Source organism: Panulirus ornatus, chromosome 10 (genome assembly GCF_036320965.1).
Source record: "Panulirus ornatus isolate Po-2019 chromosome 10, ASM3632096v1, whole genome shotgun sequence".
Classification (NCBI taxonomy): domain Eukaryota; kingdom Metazoa; phylum Arthropoda; class Malacostraca; order Decapoda; family Palinuridae; genus Panulirus; species Panulirus ornatus.
In genome coordinates this window covers 50628006-50654072 of record NC_092233.1, presented here as the reverse complement: position 1 = coordinate 50654072, position 26067 = coordinate 50628006, and the positions used below count along the sequence as shown (strand labels likewise).

At 39.8% G+C, this 26067-nt stretch overlaps 1 protein-coding gene across 3 annotated transcripts in view; it reads right to left on the bottom strand.

The window, feature by feature from the left end:
- The window catches only part of LOC139750941 (calcium-dependent secretion activator-like), a 553650-nt gene that overhangs the window by 186678 nt on the left and 340905 nt on the right, over positions 1-26067 (bottom strand). For all 3 annotated transcript variants that reach the window (XR_011713253.1, XM_071665864.1, XM_071665865.1), the window contains exons 7-8: positions 7350-7508; positions 843-968 (exon numbers count right to left, since the gene is read on the bottom strand). Coding sequence is in view for 2 of the 3 variants with exons in the window: in XM_071665864.1 (XP_071521965.1) it covers positions 843-968; positions 7350-7508 (285 nt within the window). In the remaining variant the exon portion in view is untranslated. The remainder of the gene's footprint in view (positions 1-842; positions 969-7349; positions 7509-26067) is intronic.

Sequence of the window (26067 nt, the reverse complement as noted above, 5' to 3'; positions counted from 1 at the left end):
TAATTTATAATTTCTGTAAGGACAAATTTCCATAATGCAAACATGTGTAATGCAAGAGACCTATGTATCTATTACTTTCCACCAGCAGTATTTCTGATATGGCAACAGATGCAAAATCAAATATTCAGGAAGTGACACAGATGAGCCAAATCTATATCCCTTTATCTCTCAATAACCCTTACTCCATACCAACCCACTCCAGCAGAACATCATGCCCTCTTCACCATTTCTTTCATAAACATTTATCATATTTTGTCTCCATTACTTACAACAGCTTCTAAATCAGATAATTCAGCATCATTTAGCTCCCTCTATCACCCAGTGGCTCATTGTCCACCCTTTCCCATCTAGCAGTCCCTTAAGCCTTTATCATCACCTTTCGTGGTACCTTTAACAGTTAGATTTCATTAGATATTGTGTAACTTACATAATGACAAAGTGAGTTAAAGTAGCGGTGAGATAAGTTGTTTCATGGACGGTCCATCCATAAGGATTAGATTGAGATAATTTTTGTTCAGTAATGTAAACTTTTCATGACATAGATTCCATTTGTTCAATTAATAATGCTCAGAAACATAACCCTAACACAGGTCAGGAAAGGTGTAACATGGAATTCTAGTGATAGACAAACATGCAGTTTCACAGATATAGAGTAGTGTATGAGCTTAAAAACAAAACAGCTATTGAATGTTATAATCATTTTGTTTTCTAAAGCAGAAAGGAGGGAGATGATACATGCTTACATTTTTTTCTCAAAATGTACAATAAACTCACCAAAACCTTATGTAAGATAAACTCACCAAAACATTATATCATAGTTACTGCAAGTCATACCCACTAACCTCAAATAGGTTGAGGATCCACAGTTCATCGTTGACCTTTTGCCTGATCTGGTCCATGGAATTTCTTGCAAAGTTGATATATGCTTTTCCTAACTCCTTTCCTGATCCACTCACATTCTGTCGATACTGAAAAATAGAGAACGGCCAGCCCAATAATAGTAAAAAAAAAAATAACTAAATAAACAGAGGAATAATTAAGAATCACAAATAATAATGATAATGAAAACTTAATAATAATGATAATAATAATAAAAATAATAATAATAATAATAATAATAATAATAATAATAATAATAATAATTATAATAATAATAATAATGATATAAATAATTAATAATAATGATAATTATAATAATAATATAAAAATGATAATAATAATACTAATACTAATAATAATAATAATAATAATAATAATAATAATAACAATGATAATAGTAATAATAATAATAATTATAATAACAATATCTGTCTATCCATTAAATCCAATAATATTTCCTTACAAATTACTCACATACATCCTCAACTCATATCTAAGTTTTTGAGTGAAACATCAACCTACATACTTACGAAAGCATTTCTTCCATCTTATAATAGTAAAAAAAAATAACTAAATAAACAGAGGAATAATCAAGAATCACAAATAAAAATGATAATGAAAACTTAATAATAATAATAATAATAATAATAATAATAATAATAATAATAATGATATTAATAATAATTGATAATAATGATGATTATAATAATAATATGAAAATGATAATGATAATAATAATAATAATAATAATAATAATAATAATAATAATAATAATTTTTTTTTTTTTTGCTTTGTCACTGTCTCCCGCATTTGCGAGGTAGCGCAAGGAAACAGACGAAAGAAATGGCCCAACCCACCCCCATACACATGTATATACATACGTCCACACACGCAAATATACATACCTACACAGCTTTCCATGGTTTACCCCAGACGCTTCACATGCCCTGATTCAATCCACTGACAGCACGTCAACCCCGGTATACCACATCGATCCAATTCACTCTATTCCTTGCCCTCCTTTCACCCTCCTGCATGTTCAGGCCCCGATCACACAAAATCTTTTTCACTCCATCTTTCCACCTCCAATTTGGTCTCCCACTTCTCCTCGTTCCCTCCACCTCCGACACATATATCCTCTTGGTCAATCTTTCCTCACTCATTCTCTCCATGTGCCCAAACCATTTCAAAACACCCTCTTCTGCTCTCTCAACCACGCTCTTTTTATTTACACACATCTCTCTTACCCTTACGTTACTTACTCGATCAAACCACCTCACACCACACATTGTCCTCAAACATCTCATTTCCAGCACATCCATCCTCCTGCGCACAACTCTATCTATAGCCCACGCCTCGCAACCATACAATATTGTTGGAACCACTATTCCTTCAAACATACCCATTTTTGCTTTCCAAGATAATGTTCTCGACTTCCACACATTCTTCAACGCTCCCAGGATTTTCGCCCCCTCCCCCACCCTATGATCCACTTCTGCTTCCATGGTTCCATCTGCTGCCAGATCTACTCCCAGATATCTAAAACACTTTACTTCCTCCAGTTTTTCTCCATTCAAACTTACCTCCCAATTGACTTGACCCTCAACCCTACTGTACCTAATTACCTTGCTCTTATTCACATTTACTCTTAACTTTCTTCTTTCACACACTTTACCAAACTCAGTCACCAGCTTCTGCAGTTTCTCACATGAATCAGCCACCAGCACTGTATCATCAGCGAACAACAACTGACTCACTTCCCAAGCTCTCTCATCCACAACAGACTTCATACTTGCCCCGTCTTTCCAAAACTCTTGCATTCACCTCCCTAACAACCCCATCCATAAACAAATTAAACAACCATGGAGACATCACACACCCCTGCCGCAAACCTACATTAACTGAGAACCAATCACTTTCCTCTCTTCCTACACGTACACATGCCTTACATCCTCGATAAAAACTTTTCACTGCTTCTAACAACTTGCCTCCCACACCATATATTCTTAATACCTTCCACAGAGCATCTCTATCAACTCTATCATATGCCTTCTCCAGATCCATAAATGCTACATACAAATAATAATAATAATAATAATAATAATAATAATAATAATAATAATAATAATAATAGTAATAATAATAATAATTATAATAACAATATCTGTCTATCCATTAAATCCAATAATATTTCCTTACAAATTACTCACATACATCCTCAACTCATGTCTAAGTTTTTGAATGAAACATCAACCTACATACTTACGTAAGCACTTCTTCCATCTTCCTCTTGAACTTAAAGTTGATCTCTCAAAGTCTCCATTAAAAGCACTTCTATGCACAAATTGTTTCCACTGCACCTTATCTCAAATTCATTCTATGGAATCCTTGTCTGAAAAATCTCTAGCCCTAATCAATATTCTCACTGCCTCTATCAATCTTTCCAATACTCTTCCTCTAAACTTGAGCCAACAATGATATGGTCAGGTGACTTTTATTCTGCTGAGTAGGATAGAAGTATATTTCATGGATGCATACCTAAAATAATGCAGTGGTAGATAAAAGAGTACATTTAAGGGAGTTAGTGATACTACGAAAGACCTCCAACCAAATACAAATAAATACACTAATAAGAAACAAAGCCACTATTGACCTACTCTTCAAATACAACACAGCACCCAGATTCTAAAGTCAATAAAATCAACATCATAGATCACAACATCATAGTTGTGGCTACGAATTACAGAGTAGAATAAGCAAAGACTGGCCGAATGCTGCAAGGGAAGACATAATCTAAAGAACCTAAATTTCAGCTGTTAACAATCATTTGGAGTAAAGTCAATAATCTGATAGTAAATCCAAATTGGTGTGATGTTATTAATGACAGTACTATGAAAAGAATGAGAGATATATTTCTACCATAATACAGAACAAATAATTGTAAGACTGATACCATTAAAGAGGATATATAACAACAAACAGAAAAAATATTGAGATAGAATGGAACAGAAGAGAATGTAAGAAAAGCTGTGATATGCAGTAACATGAGAAAAAATCAACAGAAAATATATTGAGATAGAATGGAATAGAGGAGAATGGAAGAAAAGCTGTGATGTGCAGTAACATGAGAAAAAATTAGAGAACTAGAAGATATGCTGATTGAGAAAATCATGGAATCACACAGAAAAGAAAAGAGAATAAATGAAAAGTATGTAATTTAGAGCATGGAACAAGACCCCAAAGTTCTATTTGCATACATGAATATAGCAAACAAGGAATCAAAATTGGACCTTTCAAGGTAGGTAATATCAGGAGAATAATCCTAAAAAAAATCTGATAAATGCTAATCAACCAACATACTTCACTTTCCAGCACAAAAAGAGAGAAGTATATGTATAAATGAAATATCTAATCACTTTGACAAGAATGCCCTTGCAAACATCAACATAATTGATGTAATTTATCAACTTAAAGAGAATTCAGCACCAGAAATGGATGGAATCCCAGTCATATTTCTAAAAAGGACAAGATGGCTATTCTCTCAATCTTGGGGGACAGATTGTGAGGAAATATATGTAAGTTCAGAAAGTTACAAAATCTTCTCTCTCCAAGGAAGTGTTCCTCAACCAATTTTATTTTTTCAATCCTGCCCTGTCTTCCCCTCCTTCTCCAAAAGACCTTTTCCCTTGACCTTCAGTGACTGTATTGAGTTGGCACCCATCATCTGTGAGATGTGAGCTTCCAGCAGTTGCTAAATGCATATCAATGCATCGGCCAAGTTTCCTCTGCTGATTGGCCACAGGCAGCTCCATCTGACAAGTATTGGCTGCAGACACCTTGGTCATTATCAGTGGGTGAGTGAAGGCTGTTACTTATTCATTAAATCATATGTGCAGGCTGAATACTAACCCGGAAATTCTCAAAGATTCCTTTGCGTGCTAGACACCATTTCAAAGAGAGAAAGATTTTTCAACTTTCAAACCTACATTTTTAACAGTGACTCAGAGAAACTGACATACAGTATACTTTCTTCTAAACAAACTTTTCTCAATTAGGATGGGGCCATTTCTGTTACATGAAAAATAAAATGATAAAGAAAAATGGGTTTTTGGTTGAAATGCACACAACTGTAAATGCATATGTGAGTCCAGTATTGAATGTGTACTGTTATTTCAAGAGAAATGCTCTTTGCATGATGCTCAGATGAGGCTATTCATTTTTTTATTCACACAAACCTTATGGATCCTTGCTAGCACAGGGAGTAAACAACATTTCTGCACACTCACTTAGGCCAACATAATTAACCATAGCAGGGATTGATCTCAATATGGTTCAGGAGACCGACTGATGGAAAGCACTGACATTTTTTTGAGCATGTGGTCATTGTAAGGTATCAAAAAATGATTGAGACTGTGCATTGTCTATAACATATTTGTTTACAGTATTCATAAAAATCTGGATACTCACAACTGATGCATTCCTTGTAAATTGGAGTAATTTTACTTTAAGTTTTTCTTCTGCCAACTAATGAAGGTGTATCAAAGTGCAGTCAAGGAAAAGAGTGCACATTCTTATTTTCATTCTGTATTATAATACTAATCTACATCACATTGTTTTGGTAGTCCACTAGAATACAGACCATGTTTTGTGACTGATTTGTGCTATGATTTGTCTGATCATGCTGTATCAATTAGATGGTCGGTTTCAGGTCAGCCCTCTCCTGGATATATGTATACTTTGTAAAAGATCATATCCATTTCCTTCATTTATTTATCTATCTATATCACTAATGCCTGTTCCTTTCTGGAACACCCTCATGGGTGATGCCACAGCAATGGAGTCTCCATAAATAGTGCACTCCAGTGCTGCTTCCTAGTCTTTAGTGCTTCACCCTTAACAGACCACTGGTAGAAGGCAAGTCTACTGCAGTGTTTGCAGAGGCTCCTACCTTATGTTCCTACTGACTACTTCTACCCAATGCTCCTGCCTAATGTTTCTACCTACTACTTCTACCTAATGTTTATACCTAATGCTCCTACCTAAATGTTCCTGCTTACTACATCTAGTGCTCCCACCATTTTGTCAAAAGGCAGGGATAACACATAGCGCTCACCATAGGAAACTCTAGAGTCACAAAGAATGCGCTGTGTGAGTTAAGTGTTGTCAAGTGTTATGTGTGACAAGGAGAGATTCTATATTTATGACAGAATGCCAGTAGTTCACATGCAAATGAGGCAAAAAGAAAAAAACAGCTGCCTGGGTCAGAGGAGTGCAACTTGACAACCAATGAAGTGCTGGCTCACTATGCAGCTGTCACAAATCCTCCTAATACCCAGGCGGGTAGTACTGGCAATAAACCATCCTAGTCGTTGGCTGGCTACCAACTACTATCTACCTCCCTTCATTTTGTTTTTCTTTTTTCAATGATTAAAGGTTCACTGAGTTATCTACTTCCTACTTTTTTGGTATGTCTTGTATTTTTGGTTCAAAATCATTAATTCTAACTTAAGCCTTTTTATTAATCATTGTGATGTAAGACTTTCCATACGAAGAATATAATTATAGTTTTCTCCATTGGAAAAGATGATCCTAACCATCTGATAGTAAGGGTGACAAATACAGTTAAAGATAATAAGTTAAGTCCACAGCTGTAGAAACCTGCACTTCCTCCCAGTAACAAGAGTTATTGAACATGATACAGCCTTAAAGAATAAGTGTGATGCTGATGGTGGCAACTTCTTCCAAAGGTATACATGGTAGAATTATGTATAGTAAATGGAGTTTTACCAGAAAACTAAGTGCTGAAACAAGGAGAAATCCCAAAAGATAACAACATGAAGTGGGGTAAAGTAAGTCATTTCAGTACATCAGAGACCTTGTGACTGACTTGGATGCTAATGGTTACATCATTTTCCATTTCTACACTCCAGTTCATTTTTCCATTTCTCCACTCCAGTTCACAGTTTATTTTCATCTACAATAATTAGAATCATAACAAACCTTTCATTGTTTCTTTGTCTGTTCCTGGCACTACCTTGCTAATGCAGGAAATGATCAAGCATGAAAAAAATTAACCAAGACAGGTTGTGCCTCTTTAATCCAGCAACCTTGGGACCTGGCCATTGCCAGACTACAGAAAATGCTGGAAAAGAGAAATTGACCCCTAAGTCATACAGGACTATTAATCAGCTCAGCTGCAGTGTAAACAAATTTTGGCACCTTCGTGCTGCTAACAGCACTGCCCTAGTGGCAGATCCACAAACTAAAAACTAATTGCAGCAGATTCAAAATGTGCTGGACCACAGTTGAATGACCACAGAACACCGGATTAGAGAGGTACAACCTGTGTCTCATTTATTCTTTAGTAACATCTTACTATCCCTAAAACATGCTATAAATTCTTCTAATGCCACTCAAGCTTCAAACTAACATAATCACTCCAGTAAGGAAATGCTACTCACTGCACATACCGTAAATGAGAGAATTGATCCGATGAAGCTGCCCTCATCATATCTGCTTAATTTGGAGATGACAGACTCTAATACTGATAGAAGCTTTGCTACCATTCCTTGCGTCATAGAGCTGCTTGTTCTTTCAATGAGGTCATCTATCTTTGTGTGGTATTGATGCTGGTAAATATAAGTTTAAAATGAGAATATAGGCACAAGAAAAGGTAAACGGTGTAATGAGAGTGAAATATGTAATAAAGAAGAAAGTGGAGGAGTAGATATTGTGCAAGGGGGTCAGTGTCAAGGATGTGTAATGTCATCATACCTCATCAATTCATTTGCATGTACAGTGGTGACGGAGGTGAAAGCAAGGATCTTAAGAACAAGGGACAGGTCTATGACAAGCTTAGAATGGGTGGGCATGTGAGTTGATTCATTTGCTGTTTTCATGGGATATTTATGGTGACAAACTCCTGACAAAAACATCAAAAGCTGGTGACAGAGTTCAGAGGTGTGTGTAAAAGAAGCTTGAACAAAAGTAAGGTAATAAGGTGCAACAGGATGATGAGACATGATGCTTTGAGTGTAAGTTTGAATGGGGAGGACCTGAAGTAATTAGAGTGCATTAGGTATTTGGGAGCGGCAGTGGATGGGACCATTGTTGCAGAATTAGGTTATAGGGTAGGAGAGAGGGCTAAGGTCCTGGGCACATTAGGGAGCATGTTAAAAGAGAGGTTACTGTCCATTGGGACAAAGATGGATATGCATGAAGGTATATCAGTCCTAACAATACTGGCCCTGAATGCAAAAGAACGGAAGATGTTGGACATGTTAGAAATGAAATACCTAAGGATAATACATGGTACAAAGCACGTTGATTGTATACAGAATGGCTGTGTAAGAGGCAGATATAGTAGTAAGTATAGTCTCATTGAGAGAGCTGACCAGGATGTGCTGAAATAGTTCTAACATATGGAGATGATAAGCAAAGAAAGACTGATAAAGAAGGTAAATGAGTCAGAAGTGGATGGAGGAAAAGGGAAAGGAAGATCTAGGATATGGAGGAATGGAGTAAATGAGGTATTGTGGTATCAGATACTGAACATTTGGGAGGATGTGGGACATGAGACAGAATGAGATGAACTGATGTGGTATATGGTGAGCAATATGCTGTTAATAGACAACAGTCTTTGGGGCTTGACTGTGTACAGCAGTCACTAATTTTATCACATCATACAGGCCAGTTAAAGAGTGCATGTGTACAAATGAGGTTGTTATCAATTTCTTCTTCATTAAAGACAGATTAACAACAATCTTCAAAGAGAATAAAAGAATGTTTTGGAAAGAGGTTGATAGTGTAAAAATAGAGCATATTGGTACATCAGTTATGAGGGGCAGATGGGGAAGTAGTAACAGGAAGAGATGAGATGGAGTGAAGAAAATGTTCAATGACAGGATAGCAAATGTGGGGAGTTTTAGATATGGAAGTATGTGAAATGGGAGAGTCATGGCAAGTGGTTTGGTGAAAAGAGAAGAGGTTATGAAAGCCTTGCATTAGATGAAGTGCAGCAAAGCAGTTGGAATGGATGGGATTGCAGTTGAATTTCTTAAAAAAGAGTTGATTGCATTGTTGATTGATTTGTAAGAATTTTCAGTATATCACAGAGGCATGAAGTGGTGCATGAGGACAGGTGGAATGTTTGTACAATGCCAATGTACAAGGGCATAAGGGCAAAAGAGGGTGTTCAAATCACAGAGGCATAAGTTTGTCAAGTGTGCCTGGTGAGATGTATGGAAAAGTGGTGATTAAACAAGTGATACCAAGCAAAGAACATCTGACTGGGGAGGAACAAAGCGGTTCCAGAAGTGGAAAAGGATATGTGGATCAGATGTCTGCTCTGAAGAATTTGCGTAAAAAATACTTAGAGAAACAGAAGAACCTGTATGTGGCACTTATGAATCTGGAGGAAGCTACTAGAAGCAGCAGTGTTTCCAAAGAAAGGGAGGCAAGAATGTGAGCAGAAAGAGAGGAAGGTTAGTGGATCCATGTGAAAGTCGATCTGTGGCACAGATGTATAATAACACCATAGTGACTTATTCTGCTTATGAGTGGGATGGTGAGGGAGGTGATTACAAGAGTTTTGGATAGAGGGTTAGATCTGCAATCTGTCAGGGGTGGGAAGGCCTAGGAGATGAGTCAGTATGTCTGGTGGGGTGATGTTTAAGAATATGTGTGTAAATATAAATTTATAGGGGAGAAAGAATACTTCCCATGTATCCCCTGCGTGTCGTACAAGTGGACTAAAAGGGAAGGGAGCGGGTGGCTGGAAACCCTCCCCTCTCGTTTTTTTTTTTTTTATTTCTATTTTGCTTTGTCGCTGTCTCCCACGTTTGCGAGGTAGCGCAAGGAAACAGACGAAAGAAATGGCCCAACCCACCCCCATACACATGTACATACATACACGTCCACACACGCAAATATACATACCTATACATCTCAATGTACACATATATATACACACACAGACACATACATATATATCCATGCACACAATTCACACTGTCTGCCTTTATTCATTCCCATATTCATTTTTTTTTTTTTTTGCTTTGTCGCTGTCTCCCGTGTTTGCGAGGTAGCGCAAGGAAACAGACAAAAGAAATGGCCCAACCCACCCCCATACACATGTATATACATACGTCCACACACGCAAATATACATACCTACACAGCTTTCCATGGTTTACCCCAGACGCTTCACATGCCCTGATTCAATCCACTGACAGCACGTCAACCCGGTATGCCACATCAATCCAATTCACTCTAATCCTTGCCCTCCTGGAGGAAGTAAAGTGTTTTAGATATCTGGGAGTGGATCTGGCAGCAGATGGAACCATGGAAACGGAAGTGGATCATAAGGTGGGGGAGGGGGCGAAAATCCTGGGAGCCTTGAAGAATGTGTGGAAGTCAAGAACATTATCTCGGAAAGCAAAAATGGGCATGTTTGAAGGAATAGTGGTTCCAACAATGTTGTATGGTTGCGAGGCGTGGGCTATGGATAGAGTTGTGCGCAGGAGGATGGATGTGCTGGAAATGAGATGTTTGAGGACAATGTGTGGTGTGAGGTGGTTTGATCGAGTAAGTAACGTAAGGGTAAGAGAGATGTGTGTAAATAAAAAGAGCGTGGTTGAGAGAGCAGAAGAGGGTGTTTTGAAATGGTTTGGGCACATGGAGAGAATGAGTGAGGAAAGATTGACCAAGAGGATATATGTGTCGGAGGTGGAGGGAACGAGGAGAAGTGGGAGACCAAATTGGAGGTGGAAAGATGGAGTGAAAAAGATTTTGTGTGATCGGGGCCTGAACATGTAGGAGGGTGAAAGGAGGGCAAGGAATAGAGTGAATTGGATCAATGTGGTATACAGGGGTTGACGTGCTGTCAGTGGATTGAATCAGGGCATGTGAAGCGTCTTGGGTAAACCATGGAAAGCTGTGTAGGTATGTATATTTGCATGTGTGGACGTATGTATATACATGTGTATGGGGGTGGGTTTGGCCATTTCTATCATCTGTTTCCTTGCGCTACCTCGCAAACGCGGGAGACAGAAACAAAGCAAAAAAAAAAATAATATTTTTTCTTTCTTTTCGTGCCATTCGCCATTTCCCGCATTAGCAAGGTAGCGTTAAGAACAGAGGGCTGAGCCTTTAAGGGAATATCCTCACTTGGCCCCCTCCTCTGTTTCTTCTTTTGGAAAACTAAAAATGAGAGAGGAGGATTTCCAGCCCCCAATCCCTTAATATATATATATATATATATATATATATATATATATTTTTTTTTTTTTTTCGCTGTCTCCCGTGTTTGCGAGGTAGCGCAAGGAAACAGACGAAAGAAATGGCCCAACCCACCCCCATACACATGTATATACATACGTCCACACACGCAAATATACATACCTACACAGCTTTCCATGGTTTACCCCAGACGCTTCACATGCCTTGATTCAATCCACTGACAGCACATCAACCCCGGTATACCACATCGCTCCAACTCATCCTATTCCTTGCCCTCCTCTCACCCTCCTGCATGTTCAGGCCCCGATCACACAAAATCTTTTTCACTCCATCTTTCCACCTCCAATTTGGTCTCCCTCTTCTCCTCGTTCCCTCCACCTCCGACACATATATCCTCTTGGTCAATCTTTACTCACTCATTCTCTCCATGTGCCCAAACCATTTCAAAACACCCTCTTCTGCTCTCTCAACCACGCTCTTTTTATTTCCACACATCTATCTTACCCTTACGTTACTTACTCAATCAAACCACCTCACAACACACATTGTCCTCAAACATCTCATTTCCAGCACATCCATCCTTCTGCGCACAACTATATCCATAGCCCACGCCTTGCAACCATACAACATTGTTGGAACCACTATTCCTTCAAACATACCCATTTTTGCTTTCCGAGATAATGTTCTCGACTTCCACACATTCTTCAAGGCTTACAGAATTTTCGCCCCATCCCCCACCCTATGATCCACTTCCACTTCCATGGTTCCATCCGCTGCCAGATCCACTCCCAGATATCTAAAACACTTCACTTCCTCCAGTTTTTCTCCATTCAAACTCACCTCCCAATTGACTTGACCCTCAACCCTACTGTACCTAATAACCTTGCTCTTATTCACATTTACTCTTAACTTTCTTCTTCCACACACTTTACCAAACTCAGTCACCAGCTTCTGCAGTTTCTCACATGAATCAGCCACCAGCGCTGTATTATCAGCGAACAACAACTGACTCACTTCCCAAGCTCTCTCATCCCCAACAGACTTCATACTTGCCCCTCTTTCCAAAACTCTTGCATTCACCTCCCTAACAACCCCATCCATAAACAAATTAAACAACCATGGAGACATCACACACCCCTGCCGCAAACCTACATTCACTGAGAACCAATCACTTTCCTCTCTTCCTACACGTACACATGCCTTACATCCTCGATAAAAACTTTTCACCGCTTCTAACAACTTGCCTCCCACACCATATATTCTTAATACCTTCCACAGAGCATCTCTATCAACTCTATCATATGCCTTCTCCAGATCCATAAATGCTACATACAGATCCATTTGCTTTTCTAAGTATTTCTCACATACACATACATACACACACACATATATATATATATATATATATATATATATATATATATATATATATATATATATTTTTTTTTTTTTTTTTTTTTATACTTTGTCGCTGTCTCCCGCGTTTGCGAGGTAGCGCAAGGAAACAGACGAAAGAAATGGCCCAACCCCCCCCCCATACACATGTACATACACATGTCCACACACGCAAATATACATACCTACACAGCTTTCCATGGTTTACCCCAGACGCTTCACATGCCTTGATTCAATCCACTGACAGCACGTCAACCCCTGTATACCACATCGCTCCAATTCACTCTATTCCTTGCCCTCCTTTCACCCTCCTGCATGTTCAGGCCCCGATCACACAAAATCTTTTTCACTCCATCTTTCCACCTCCAATTTGGTCTCCCTCTTCTCCTCGTTCCCTCCACCTCCGACACATATATCCTCTTGGTCAATCTTTCCTCACTCATTCTCTCCATGTGCCCAAACCATTTCAAAACACCCTCTTCTGCTCTCTCAACCACGCTCTTTTTATTTCCACACATCTCTCTTACCCTTACGTTACTTACTCGATCAAACCACCTCACACCACACATTTTCCTCAAACATCTCATTTCCAGCACATCCATCCTCCTGCGCACATCTCTATCCATAGCCCACGCCTCGCAACCATACAACATTGTTGGTACCACTATTCCTTCAAACATACCCATTTTTGCTTTCCGAGATAATGTTCTCGACTTCCACACATTTTTCAAGGCTCCCAAAATTTTCGCCCCCTCCCCCACCCTATGATCCACTTCCGCTTCCATGGTTCCATCCGCTGACAGATCCACTCCCAGATATCTAAAACACTTCACTTCCTCCAGTTTTTCTCCATTCAAACTCACCTCCCAATTGACTTGACCCTCACCCCTACTGTACCTAATAACCTTGCTCTTATTCACATTTACTCTTAACTTTCTTCTTCCACACACTTTACCAAACTCAGTCACCAGCTTCTGCAGTTTCTCACATGAATCAGCCACCAGCGCTGTATCATCAGCGAACAACAACTGACTCACTTCCCAAGCTCTCTCATCCCCAACAGACTTCATACTTGCCCCTCTTTCCAGGACTCTTGCATTTACCTCCCTAACAACCCCATCCATAAACAAATTAAACAACCATGGAGACATCACACACCCCTGCCGCAAACCTACATTCACTGAGAACCAATCACTTTCCTCTCTTCCTACACGTACACATGCCTTACATCCTCGATAAAAACTTTTCACTGCTTCTAACAACTTGCCTCCCACACCATATATTCTTAATACCTTCCACAGAGCATCTCTATCAACTCTATCATATGCCTTCTCCAGATCCATAAATGCTACATACAAATCCATTTGCTTTTCTAAGTATTTCTCACATACATTCTTCAAAGCAAACACCTGATCCACACATCCTCTACCACTTCTGAAACCGCACTGCTCTTCCCCAATCTGATGCTCTGTACATGCCTTCACCCTCTCAATCAATACCCTCCCATATAATTTACCAGGAATACTCAACAAACTTATACCTCTGTAATTTGAGCACTCACTCTTATCCCCTTTGCCTTTGTACAATGGCACTATGCACGCATAGTGCCATTTATATATATATATATATATATATATATATATATATATATATATATATATATATATATATATATATATAAAATAAAAAGAGCGTGGTTGAGAGAGCAGAAGAGGGTGTTTTGAAATGGTTTGGTCACATGAAGAGAATGAGTGAGGAAAGATTGACCAAGAGGATATATGTGTCGGAGGTGGAGGGAACGAGGAGAAGAGGGAGACCAAATTGGAGGTGGAAAGATGGAGTGAAAAAGATTTTGTGTGATCGGGGCCTGAACATGCAGGAGGGTGAAAGGAGGGCAAGGAATAGAGTGAATTGGAGCGATGTGGTATACTGGGGTTGACGTGCTGCCAGTGGATTGAATCAAGGCATGTGAAGCGTCTGGGGTAAACCATGGAAAGCTGTGTAGGTATGTATATTTGCGTGTGTGGACGTATGTATATACATGTGTATGGGGTGGGTTGGGCCATTTCTTTCGTCTGTTTCCTTGCACTACCTCGCAAACGCGGGAGACAGCGACAAAGTGTAAAGAAAAAAAAAAAAAAAAATATATATATATATATATATATATATATATATATATATATATATATATATATATATATATATATATATATCTGTCACTCTATCATCAAACACATTCAACAAACCTTCAAAATACTCCCTCGATCTCCTTCTCACATCTCCACTACTTGTTATCACCTCCCCATTTGCGCCCTTCACTGAAGTTCCCATTTGCTCCCTTGTCTTACGCACTTTATTTACCTCCTACCAGAACATCTTTTTATTCTCCCTAAAATTTAATGATACTCTCTCACCCCAACTCTCATTTGCCTTCTTTTTCACCTCTTGCACCTTTCTCTTGACCTCCTGTCTCTTTCTTTTATACATCTCCCACTCAATTGCATTTTTTCCCTGCAAAAATCGTCCAAATGCCTTTCTCTTCTCTTTCACTAATAATCTTACTTCTTCATCCCACCACTCACTACCCATTGTAATCAACCCACCTCCCACTCTTCTCATGCCACAAGCATCTTTTGCGCAATCCATCACTGATTCCCTAAATACACCCCATTCCTCCCCCACTCCCCTTACTTCCATTGTTCTCACCTTTTTCCATTCTGTACTCAGTCTCTCCTGGTACTTCCTCACACAAGTCTCCTTCCCAAGCTCACTTACTCTCACCACCCTCTTCACCCCAACATTCACTCTTCTTCTTTGAAAACCCATACAAATCTTCACCTTAGCCTCCACAAGATAATGATCAGACATCCCTCCAGTTGCACCTCTCAGCACATAAACATCCAAAAGTCTCTCTTTCGCGCGCCTGTCAATTAACACGTAATCCAATAACGCTCTCTGGCCATCTCTCCTACTTACATATGTATACTTATGTATACCTCGCTTTTTAAACCAGGTATTCCCAATCACCAGTCCTTTTTCGAGGTGGTGTGCAAAGTGAGAGGGTTAGGGAAAGTGATTTGGTAAACAGAGAAGAGGTAGTAAAAGCTTTGCGGAAGATGAAAGCCAGCAAGGCAGCAGGTTTGGATGGTATTGCAGTGGAATTTATTAAAAAAGGGGGTATTATTGACTGTATTATTGACTGGTTGGTAAGGTTATTTAATCTATGTATGACTCATGGTGAGGTGCCTGAGGATTGGCGGAATGCGTGCATAGTGCCATTGTACAAAGGCAAAGGGGATAAGAGTGAGTGCTCAAATTACAGAGGTATAAGTTTGTTGAGTATTCCTGGTAAATTATATGGGAGGGTATTGATTGAGAGGGTGAAGGCATGTACAGAGCATCAGATTGGGGAAGAGCAGTGTGGTTTCAGAAGTGGTAGAAGATGTGTGGATCAGGTGTTTGCTTTGAAGAATGTATGTGAGAAATACTTAGAAAAGCAAATGGATTTGTATGTAGCATTTATGGATCTGGAGAAGGCATATGATAGAGTTGATAGAGATGCTCTGTGGAAGGTATTAAGAATATATGGTGTGGGAGGCAAGTTCTTAGAAGCAGTGAAAAGTTTTTATCGAGCATGTAAGGCATGTGTATGTGTAGGAAGAGAGGAAAGTGATTGGTTCTCAGTGAATGTAGGTTTGCGGCAGGGGTGTGTGATGTCTCCATGGTTGTTTAATTTGTTTATGGATGGGGTTGTTAGGGAGGTGAATGCAAGAGTTTTGGAAAGAGGGGCAAGTATGAAGTCTGTTGTGGATGAGAGAGCTTGGGAAGTGAGTCAGTTGTTGTTTGCTGATGATACAGCGCTGGTGGCTGATTCATGTAAGAAACTGCAGAAGCTGGTGACTGAGTTTGGTAAAGTGTGTGAAAGAAGAAAGTTAAGAGTAAATGTGAATAAGAGCAAGGTTATTAGGTACAGTAGGGTTGAGGGTCAAGTCAACTGGGAGGTAACTTTGAATGGAGAAAAACTGGAGGAAGTAGAGTATTTTAGATATCTGGGAGTGGATCTGGCAGCGGATGGAACCATGGAAGCGGAAGTGGATCACAGGGTGGGGGAGGGGGCGAAAATCCTGGGAGCCTTGAAGAATGTGTGGAAGTCGAGAACATTATCTCTGAAAGCAAAAATGGGTATGTTTGAAGGAATATTGGTTCCAACAATGTTGTATGGTTGCGAGGCGTGGGCTATGGATAGAGTTGTGTGCAGGAGGATGGATGTGCTGGAAATGAGATGTTTGAGGACAATGTGTGGTGTGAGGTGGTTTGATCGAGTAAGTAACGTAAGGGTAAGAGAGATGTGTGGAAATAAAAAGAGCATGGTTGAGAGAGCAGAAGAGGGTGTTTTGAAATGGTTTGGTCACATGGAGAGAATGAGTGAGGAAAGATTGACCAAGAGGATATATGTGTCGGAGGTGGAGGGAACGAGAAGTGGGAGACCAAATTGGAGGTGGAAAGATGGAGTGAAAAAGATTTTGTGTGATCGGGGCCTGAACATGCAGGAGGGTGAAAGGAGGGCAAGGAATAGAGTGAATTGGATCGATGTGGTATACCAGGGTTGACGTGCTGTCAGTGGATTGAATCAGGGCATGTGAAGCGTCTGGGGTAAACTATGGAAACCTGTGTAGGTATGTATATTTGCATGTGTGGCCGTATGTATATACATGTGTATGGGGGTGGGTTGGGCCATTTCTTTCGTCTGTTTCCTTGCGCTACCTCGCAAACGCGGGAGACAGCGACAAAGCAAAAAAAAAAAAAAAAATATTGTTGTTGACCATATTCAATATCAGGTAACGTTATTTGAGTTGCAGTTGCCTTTGATTACTTATTTGCTCCAGTTGATCCCATCTGAGTGTTCATGTAGAGTAATGGTTACTTAAGGTTTCCTGGAATAGCAATGATAGCACAGCAAGTCGTAATTAAGCAACTTCCAGAGCATGCAATTAACTTCGCTGTTTTTTCTAGTGTCATGTTCCTTTGCTACTGAAATAAAGAATAAGCTGGAAATCCTCCCCTCCCGTGTGTGTGTGAGTGGATGGGCCATCCTTCGTCTGTTTCCTGGCACTACCTCATTTAACTGGGAAATGGCAATCAAGTATAATGAATGATTATATATATATATATATATATATATATATATATATATATATATATATATATATATATATATATATATATATATTATCCCTGGGGATAGGGGAGAAAGAATACTTCCCACGTATTCCCTGCGTGTCGTAGAAGGCGACTAAAAGGGAAGGGAGCAGGGGGCTGGAAATCTTCCCCTCTCATTTTTTTTTTAATTTTCCAAAGGAAGGAACAGAGAAGGGGGCCGGGTGAAGATGTTTCCTCAGAGACCCAGTCCTCTGTTCTTAACGCTACCTCGCTGAGGCGGGAAATGGCAAATAGTATGAAAGAAAAAGAAAGATATATATATATATATATATATATATATATATATATATATATATATATATATATATATATGTATGGTTGCGAGGCGTGGGCTATGGATAGAGTTGTGCGCAGGAGGATGGATGTGCTGGAAATGAGATGTTTGAGGACAATGTGTGGTGTGAGGTGGTTTGATCGAGTGAGTAACGTAAGGGTAAGAGAGATGTGTGGAAATAAAAAGAGCGTGGTTGAGAGAGCAGAAGAGGGTGTTTTGAAGTGGTTTGGGCACATGGAGAGGATGAGTGAGGAAAGATTGACCAAGAGGATATATGTGTCGGAGGTGGAGGGAGCAAGAAGAAGAGGGAGGCCAAATTGGAGGTGGAAAGATGGAGTGAAAAAGATTTTGTGTGATCGGGGCCTGAACATGCAGGAGGGTGAAAGGAGGGCAAGGAATAGAGTGAATTGGAGCGATGTGGTATACCGGGGTTGACGTGCTGTCAGTGGATTGAATCAAGGCATGTGAAGCGTCTGGGGTAAACCATGGAAAGCTGTGTAGGTATGTATATTTGCGTGTGTGGACGTGTGTATATACATGTGTATGGGGGGGTTGGGCCATTTCTTTTGTCTGTTTCCTTGCGCTACCTCGCAAACGCGGGAGACAGCGACAAAGTATAAAAAAAAAAAAAATATATATATATATATATATATATATATATATATATATATATATATGATAGAGTTGATAGAGATGCTCTGTGGAAGGTATTAAGAATATATGGTATGGGAGGCAAGTTGTTAGAAGCAGTAAAAATGTTTTTATCGAGCATGTAAGGCATGTGTACGTGGAGGAAGAGAGGAAAGTGATTGGTTCTCAGTGAATGTAGGTTTGCAGCAGGGATGTGTGATGTCTCCATGGTTGTTTAATCTGTTTATGGATGGGGTTGTTAGGGAGGTGAATGCAAGAGTTTTGGAAAGAGGGGCAAGTATGAAGTCTGTTGGGGATGAGAGAGCTTGGGAAGTGAATCAGTTGTTGTTCGCTGATAACAGCACTGGTGGCTGATTCATGTGAGAAACTGCAGGAGCTGGTGACTGAGTTTGGTAAAGTGTGTGAAAGAAGAAAGTTAAGAGTAAATGTGAATAAGAGCAAGGTTATTAGGTACAGTAGGGTTGAGGGTCAAGTCAAATGGGAGGTAACTTTGAACGGAGAAAAACTGGAGGAAGTAAAGTGTTTTAGAGATCTGGGAGTGGATCTGGCAGCGGATGGAACCATGGAAGCGGAAGTGAATCATAGAGCGGGGACGGGGGCGAAAATCCTGGGAGCTTTGAAGAATGTGTGGAAGTCGAGAGCATTATCTCGGAAAGCAAAAATGGGTATGTTTGAAGGAATAGCGGTTCCAACAATGTTGTATGGTTGCGAGGCGTTGGCTATGGTTAGAGTTGTGCGCAGGAGGGTGGATGTACTGGAAATGAGATGCTTGAGGACAATGTGTGGTGCGAGGTGGTTTGATCGAGTAAGTAATGTAAGGGTAAGAGAGATGTGTGGAAATAAAAAGAGCGTGGTTGAGAGGGCAGAAGAGGGTGTTTTGAAATGGTTTGGGCACATGGAGAGAATGAGTGAGGAAAGATTAACCAAGAGGATATATGTGTCGGAGGTGGAGGGAACGAGGAGAAGTGGGAGACCAAATTGGAGGTGGAAAGATGGAGTGAAAAAGATTTTGTGTGATCGGGGCCTGAACATGCAGGAGGGTGAAAGGCGGGCAAGGAATAGAGTGAATTGGATCGATGTGGTATATTGGGGTTGACGTGCTGTCAGTGGATTGAATCAGGGCATATGAAGCGTCTGGGCTAAACCATGGAAAGTTGTGTGGGGCCTGGATGTGGAAAGGGAGCTGTGGTTTCGGGCATTATTGCATGACAGCTAGAGACTGAGTGTGAACGAATGGGGCCTTTGTTGTCTTTCCCTAGCGCTACCTCACACACATGAGGGGGGAGGGGTATGGTATTCCATGTGTGGCGAGGTGGCGATGGGAATGAATAAAGGCATTCAGTGTGAATTGTGTGCATGGATATATATGTATGTGTCTGTGTGTGTATATATATGTGTACATTGAGATGTATAGGTATGTATATTTGTGTGTGTGGACGCGTATGTATATACATGTGTATGGGGGTGGGTTGGGCCATTTCTGTAGTCTGTTTCCTTGCGCTACCTTGCAAATGCGGGAGACAGCAACAAAGCAAAATAAAATAAAATAATATATATATATATATATATATATAAATATATATATATATATATATATATATATATATATATATATATATATATATATATATATATATATATATATATATATATATATATATATATATATATATATATATATATATATATATATATATATATATATATATTATATATATATATATATATATATATATATATATATATATATATATATATATATATATATATATATATATATCATTTATTTATACTATATATACATATATACTTTTAGTTATTATACTTTGTCGCTGTCTCCCGCGTTAGTGAGGTAGCGCAAGGAAACAGACGAAAGAATTGCCAAACCCACCCACATACACATGTATATACATACACGTCCACACACGCACACATACATACCTATGCATCTCAACGTATACTTATACATACATACACATACATATACATATGTACACATGTACATAATTCATACTGTCTGCCATTATTCATTCCTGTCGCCACCCCACCACACATGAAATGACACCCCGCCCCCCCCATGTGCAAAAGGTAGAGCTAGGAAAAGATAACAAAGGCCACATTTGTTCGCACTCAGTCTCTAGCTTTCATGGATAATGCACCGAAACCACAGCTCCCTTTTCACATCCAGTTCCCACAAAACTTTCCATGGTTTACCCCAGACACTTCAAATGCACTGGTTCAATCCACTGACAGCATGTTGACCCCGGTATACCAATTCGTTCCAATTCACTCTATTCCTTGCATGCCTTTCACCCTCCTGCATGTTCAGGCCCTGATCACTCAAAACCTTTTTCACTCCATCTTTCCACCTCCAATTTGGTCTCCCATTTCTCCTCATTCCCTCCACCTCTGACACATATATCGTCTTTGTCAATCTTTCCTCACTCATTCTTCTATGTGACCAAACCATTTCATAACACCCTCTTCTGCTCTCTCAACAACACTCTTTTTTATTACCACACATCTCTCTTACCCTTTCATTAATTACTCAGTCAAACCACCTCATACCACATATTGTCCTTAAACATCTCATTTCCAGCACATCCACCCTCCTCCGCACAACTCTATCTACAGCCCACGCCTTGTAACCATATAACATTGTTGGAACCACTATTCCTTCAAACATACCCATCTTTGCTTTCCAAGATAACATTCTTGACTTCCACACATTCTTCAACGCTCCCAGAACTTTCGCCCCCTCCCCACCCTATGATTCACTTCCGCTTCCATGGTTCCATCCGCTGCCAAATCCACTCCCAGATATCTAAAACACTTCACTTCCTCCAGTTTTTCTCCATTCAAACTTACCTCTCAATTGACTTGTCCCTCAACCCTACTGTACCTAATAACCTTGCTCTTATTCAGATTTACTCTCAGCTTTCTTCTTTCACACACTCTACCAAACTCAGTCACGAGCTTCAGCAGTTTCTCACCAGAATCAGCCACCAGCGCTGTATCATCAGCAAACAACAACTGACTCAGTTCCTAAGATCGCTCATCCACAACAGACTGCATACTTGCCCCTCTTTCCAAAACTCTTGCATTCACCTCCCTAACAACCCCATCCATAAACAAATTAAACAACCATGGAGAGATCACGCACCCCTGCCACAAACCAACATTCACTGCCACATTCACAAACCAACATTCACTCCCACAAACCAACATTCACTTTCCTCTCTTACTACTCGTACACAGGCCTTACATCCTCCATAAAAACTCTTCACTGGTTCTCACAACTTGCCTCCCACACCATATATTCTTAATACCTTCCATAAAGCATCTCTATTACCTCTATAATATGCCTTCTCCAGATCCATATATGCTACATACAAATCCATTTGCTTTTCTAAGTATGTCTCACAAACATTCTTTGAAGAATGTCAGTGAGAAATACCTGAGCCACATATCCTCTACCATTTCTGAAACCACACAGCTCTTCCCCAATCTGATGCTTTCACCTTCTCAATCAATACCCTCCCATATAATTTCCCAGGAATACTCAACAGACTTATAACTTTGTAATTTGAGCACTCACCTTTATCCCCTTTGATTATGGGCAATGGCACTATGCATGCATTCCACCAATCCTCAGGCACCTCATCATGAGTCATACATACATTAAATAATCTTACCAACCAGTCAACAATACAGTCACCCCCTTTTTTAATAAATTCCACTGCAATACCATCCAAACCCGCTGCCTTGCTGGCTTTCATCTTCTGCAAAGCTTTTACTCCCTCTTCTCTGTTTACCAAATCATTCTCCCTAACCCTCTCACTTTGCACACCACCTCGACCAAAACACCCTATATCTGCCACTCTATCATCTAACACATTCAACAAACCTTCAAAGTACTCACTCCATCTCCTTCTCACATCACTGCTACTTGTTATTACCTCTCCATTAGCCCTTTCACCAATGTTCCCATTTGTTCTCTTGTCTTACGCACTTTATTTACCTCCTTCCAAAACATCTTTTCATTCTCCCAAAAATTTAATGATACTCTCTCAACGCAACTCTCATTTGCCCTCTTTTTCGCCTCTTGCACCTTTCTCTTGACCTCCTGCCTCTTTCTTTTATACATCTCCGTCATTTGCATTATTTCCCAGCAAAAATCGTCCAAATGCTTCTTTCTTCTCTTTCACTAATATTCTTACTTCTTCATCCTATCACTCACTACCCTTTCTTATCTGCCCACTCCCACGCTTGTCATGCCACAAACATCTTTTGCACAAGCCATCACTGCTTCCCTAAATACATCTCATTCCTCCCCCACTTCTCTTACATCCTTTGCTCTCACCTTTTTCCATTCTGCACTCAGTCTCTCCTGGTACTTCCTCACACAAGTCTCCTTCCCAAGTTCACTTACTTTCACCACTCTTTTCACCCAAACATTTTCTCACATAAGTCTCCTTCCCAAGCTCACTTACTTTCACCACTCTCTTCACCCAAACATTTTCTGTTTTTTTCTGAAAATATCTACAAATCTTCACCTTCACCTCCACAAGATAAGTCTCCTTCCCAAGTTCACTTACTTTCACCACTCTTTTCACCCAAACATTTTCTCACATAAGTCTCCTTCCCAAGCTCACTTACTTTCACCACTCTCTTCACCCAAACATTTTCTGTTTTTTTCTGAAAATATCTACAAATCTTCACCTTCGCCTCCACAAGATAATGATCAGACATCCCTCCAGGTGCACCTCTCAGCACATTAACATCCAAAAGTCTCTCTTTCATGTGTCTATCAATTAACATGAACTCCAATAATGCTCTCTAGCCACCTCTCTTAGTAACATATGTATACTTCCATTTACAACACTAAGCACCCCATGTAAACCAATTATTCCATCAACTGCCATATTACCCACCTTTGCATTGAAATCATCCATCACTGTAATCAGGTCTCGTGCATCAAAACTACTAACACACTCACTCAGCTGCTCCCAAAACATTTGCCTCTCATGATCTTTCTTCTCATGCCCAGGTGCATAGGCACCAATAATCACCCATCCCTCTCCATCTACTTTCAGTTTTACCCATATCAATCTAAATTTTACTTTCTTACACTCTATCACATACTTCCACAACTTCTGTTTCAGGAATAGGGCTACCCCTTACTTTGCTCTTGTCCTTTCATCAACCCCTGACTTTACTCCCCAAACATTCCCAAACCACTTTACCCTTGATATTCATTTCACTCAGAGCCAAAACATCCAGGTTCCTTTCCTCAAACTTACTATGTATCTCTCCTTTTTTCTCATCTTAGTTACATTCACACATATCTAGACACCCCAATCTGAGCCTTCAAGGAGTGTGGTTTGGGGGAGCAGAAGAGGGTGTGTTGAAGTGGTTTGGACACATGGAGAGAGTGAGTGGGGGATGATTGACAAAGTAGATATATGTGTTGGAGGTGGAGGGAAGAAGGAGAGGTGGGAGACGAAACTGGAGGTGGAAGGATGGAGTGAAAATGATTTTGAGTAATTAAGGCCTGAACATACAGGAGGGTGAAAGGCATGCAAGGAATAGAGTGAATTGGAACGATGTTGTGTATTGGGGTCGACATGCTGTCAATGGATTGAACCAGGGCATGTGAAATGTCTGGGGTAAACCAGGGAAAGGTCTGTGGGGCCTGGCTGTGGAAAGGAAGCTGTGGTTTCAGTGCATTACATATGACAGCCAGAGACTGAGTGTGAATGAATGCGGTGTTTTTTGTCTGTTCCTGGTGCTGCCACGCTGGAGGGGGGGGGAGATTTTGTGTAAGACTATTAGAACAATATATGATGTAGCATTAGAAAAGCTTCTGAACAAATCAAAGAAAAACAATTAATATTTCACCCCAGCATTCTTATCAGATTTATTTACCAAACACGAAAATAAAACTTAAACAGCAAAATACTAGGCCAAAATAATACCTCTCTCTTACGATATGAAAGAACATTATATGAGAATAATCATATAACCAAGAAATTCTTGATGAGAGTGTATTGATAGAGATATCTCATCTCCGATCTCCACCTACACGTACACCACCAATTTTCCAGCACTCTTGGTTCCAAAGCCTTGTCGGATTAACCATTTTGCCGGACCAACCGTGGTCATGTAATAATAATTCATCAACACACCTCTAACCCACTATTTATACATCTCCCATGTGTTTAAAGTATACCATGGACAACTAGAAATTGAAATTAAACAAATATTAAATGTTTGAGCACCCTAAGATGGTAAGTCTGTCCTTAGATTGTTTGAATCCTGTGGGGTCTTCTTTGTCTTCTGCTGTTAGTGTTTTCCTAGGTGTGCATCATCAGAATAATGCAGTTTTGTCGGCATTATACACCTGCTCAGGACTGAGATGCTTGTCAGCCACGAGTTTTGCAAATTTGTCCACATACTCAGCAGCTCCTTTGTGGTTTGCAGACCGCTTTTCTCCACACTTTTTATTCATGGAAATTCCATGATGCTTCTTGAAACCTTGAAGCCATTCTTCACTATGGTCATGCTCATGTTGTGATTTAAGTTCTTTGTGGAACAACTTAGCCTGGTCCATCATCATGCTACCAGACAAGTCCACTTCATCACTCCGACACTGTCGAAACCATTCCATCATCACTCGATCATGCTCAGTACTCTTACCATCTTTCATAGTTTTCCTAATTGTCATTTGCTTCTTGGAATTGCTGTCTGCATAGAATTTCAATATTTTCTCCCTTTACTTCTTTATATAATAAACAGTTGGTGAACCAATACTGTAGATGTCACACAGCTTACGTACTGAAACACCACAGTCCATTTTTTTCAACAGTTCTACTTTATTTTGGATCGATATGGACTGGTGTTTATGTTTGACACCACGACTGACCCTCTCATATGTCTTAGAAGCCATAGCTAGGGTTAAATCTAAGCAAAATAAGCTAAGAACCTTACGAATTAGGGTATCACCACAAACAAGTGCAGTGTAAAGAATGTAAATAAGCATGCCCAGTTAACTAGTCTGGTGGCCGGGGTTCCCTTAAGTAATTTTGTCTAGACTAAAGGAGGTGCCAAACCATAAGTTGCCGGAAATTCAGTGGTGTACCAGTATTTTCTGTTATACTTATCTAAAATATTCATGTGGCATGTAGCATGCAAAAGATGTGAGGTGGGCAGATTAGGAAGGGAAGTGAGTGGTTGGATGTAGAAGTAAAGTTGCTAGTGAAAGAGAAAAAGAGAGGTATTTGGGCAGTACTTACAGGGCAGGAGTGCAAATGATAGGGAGATGTATAAGAGAAAGCAGCAGGAAGTCAAGAGGAAGGTGCAGGAGTAGAAAAAGAGGACAAATGAAAGTTGGGGTAATAGAGTATCATT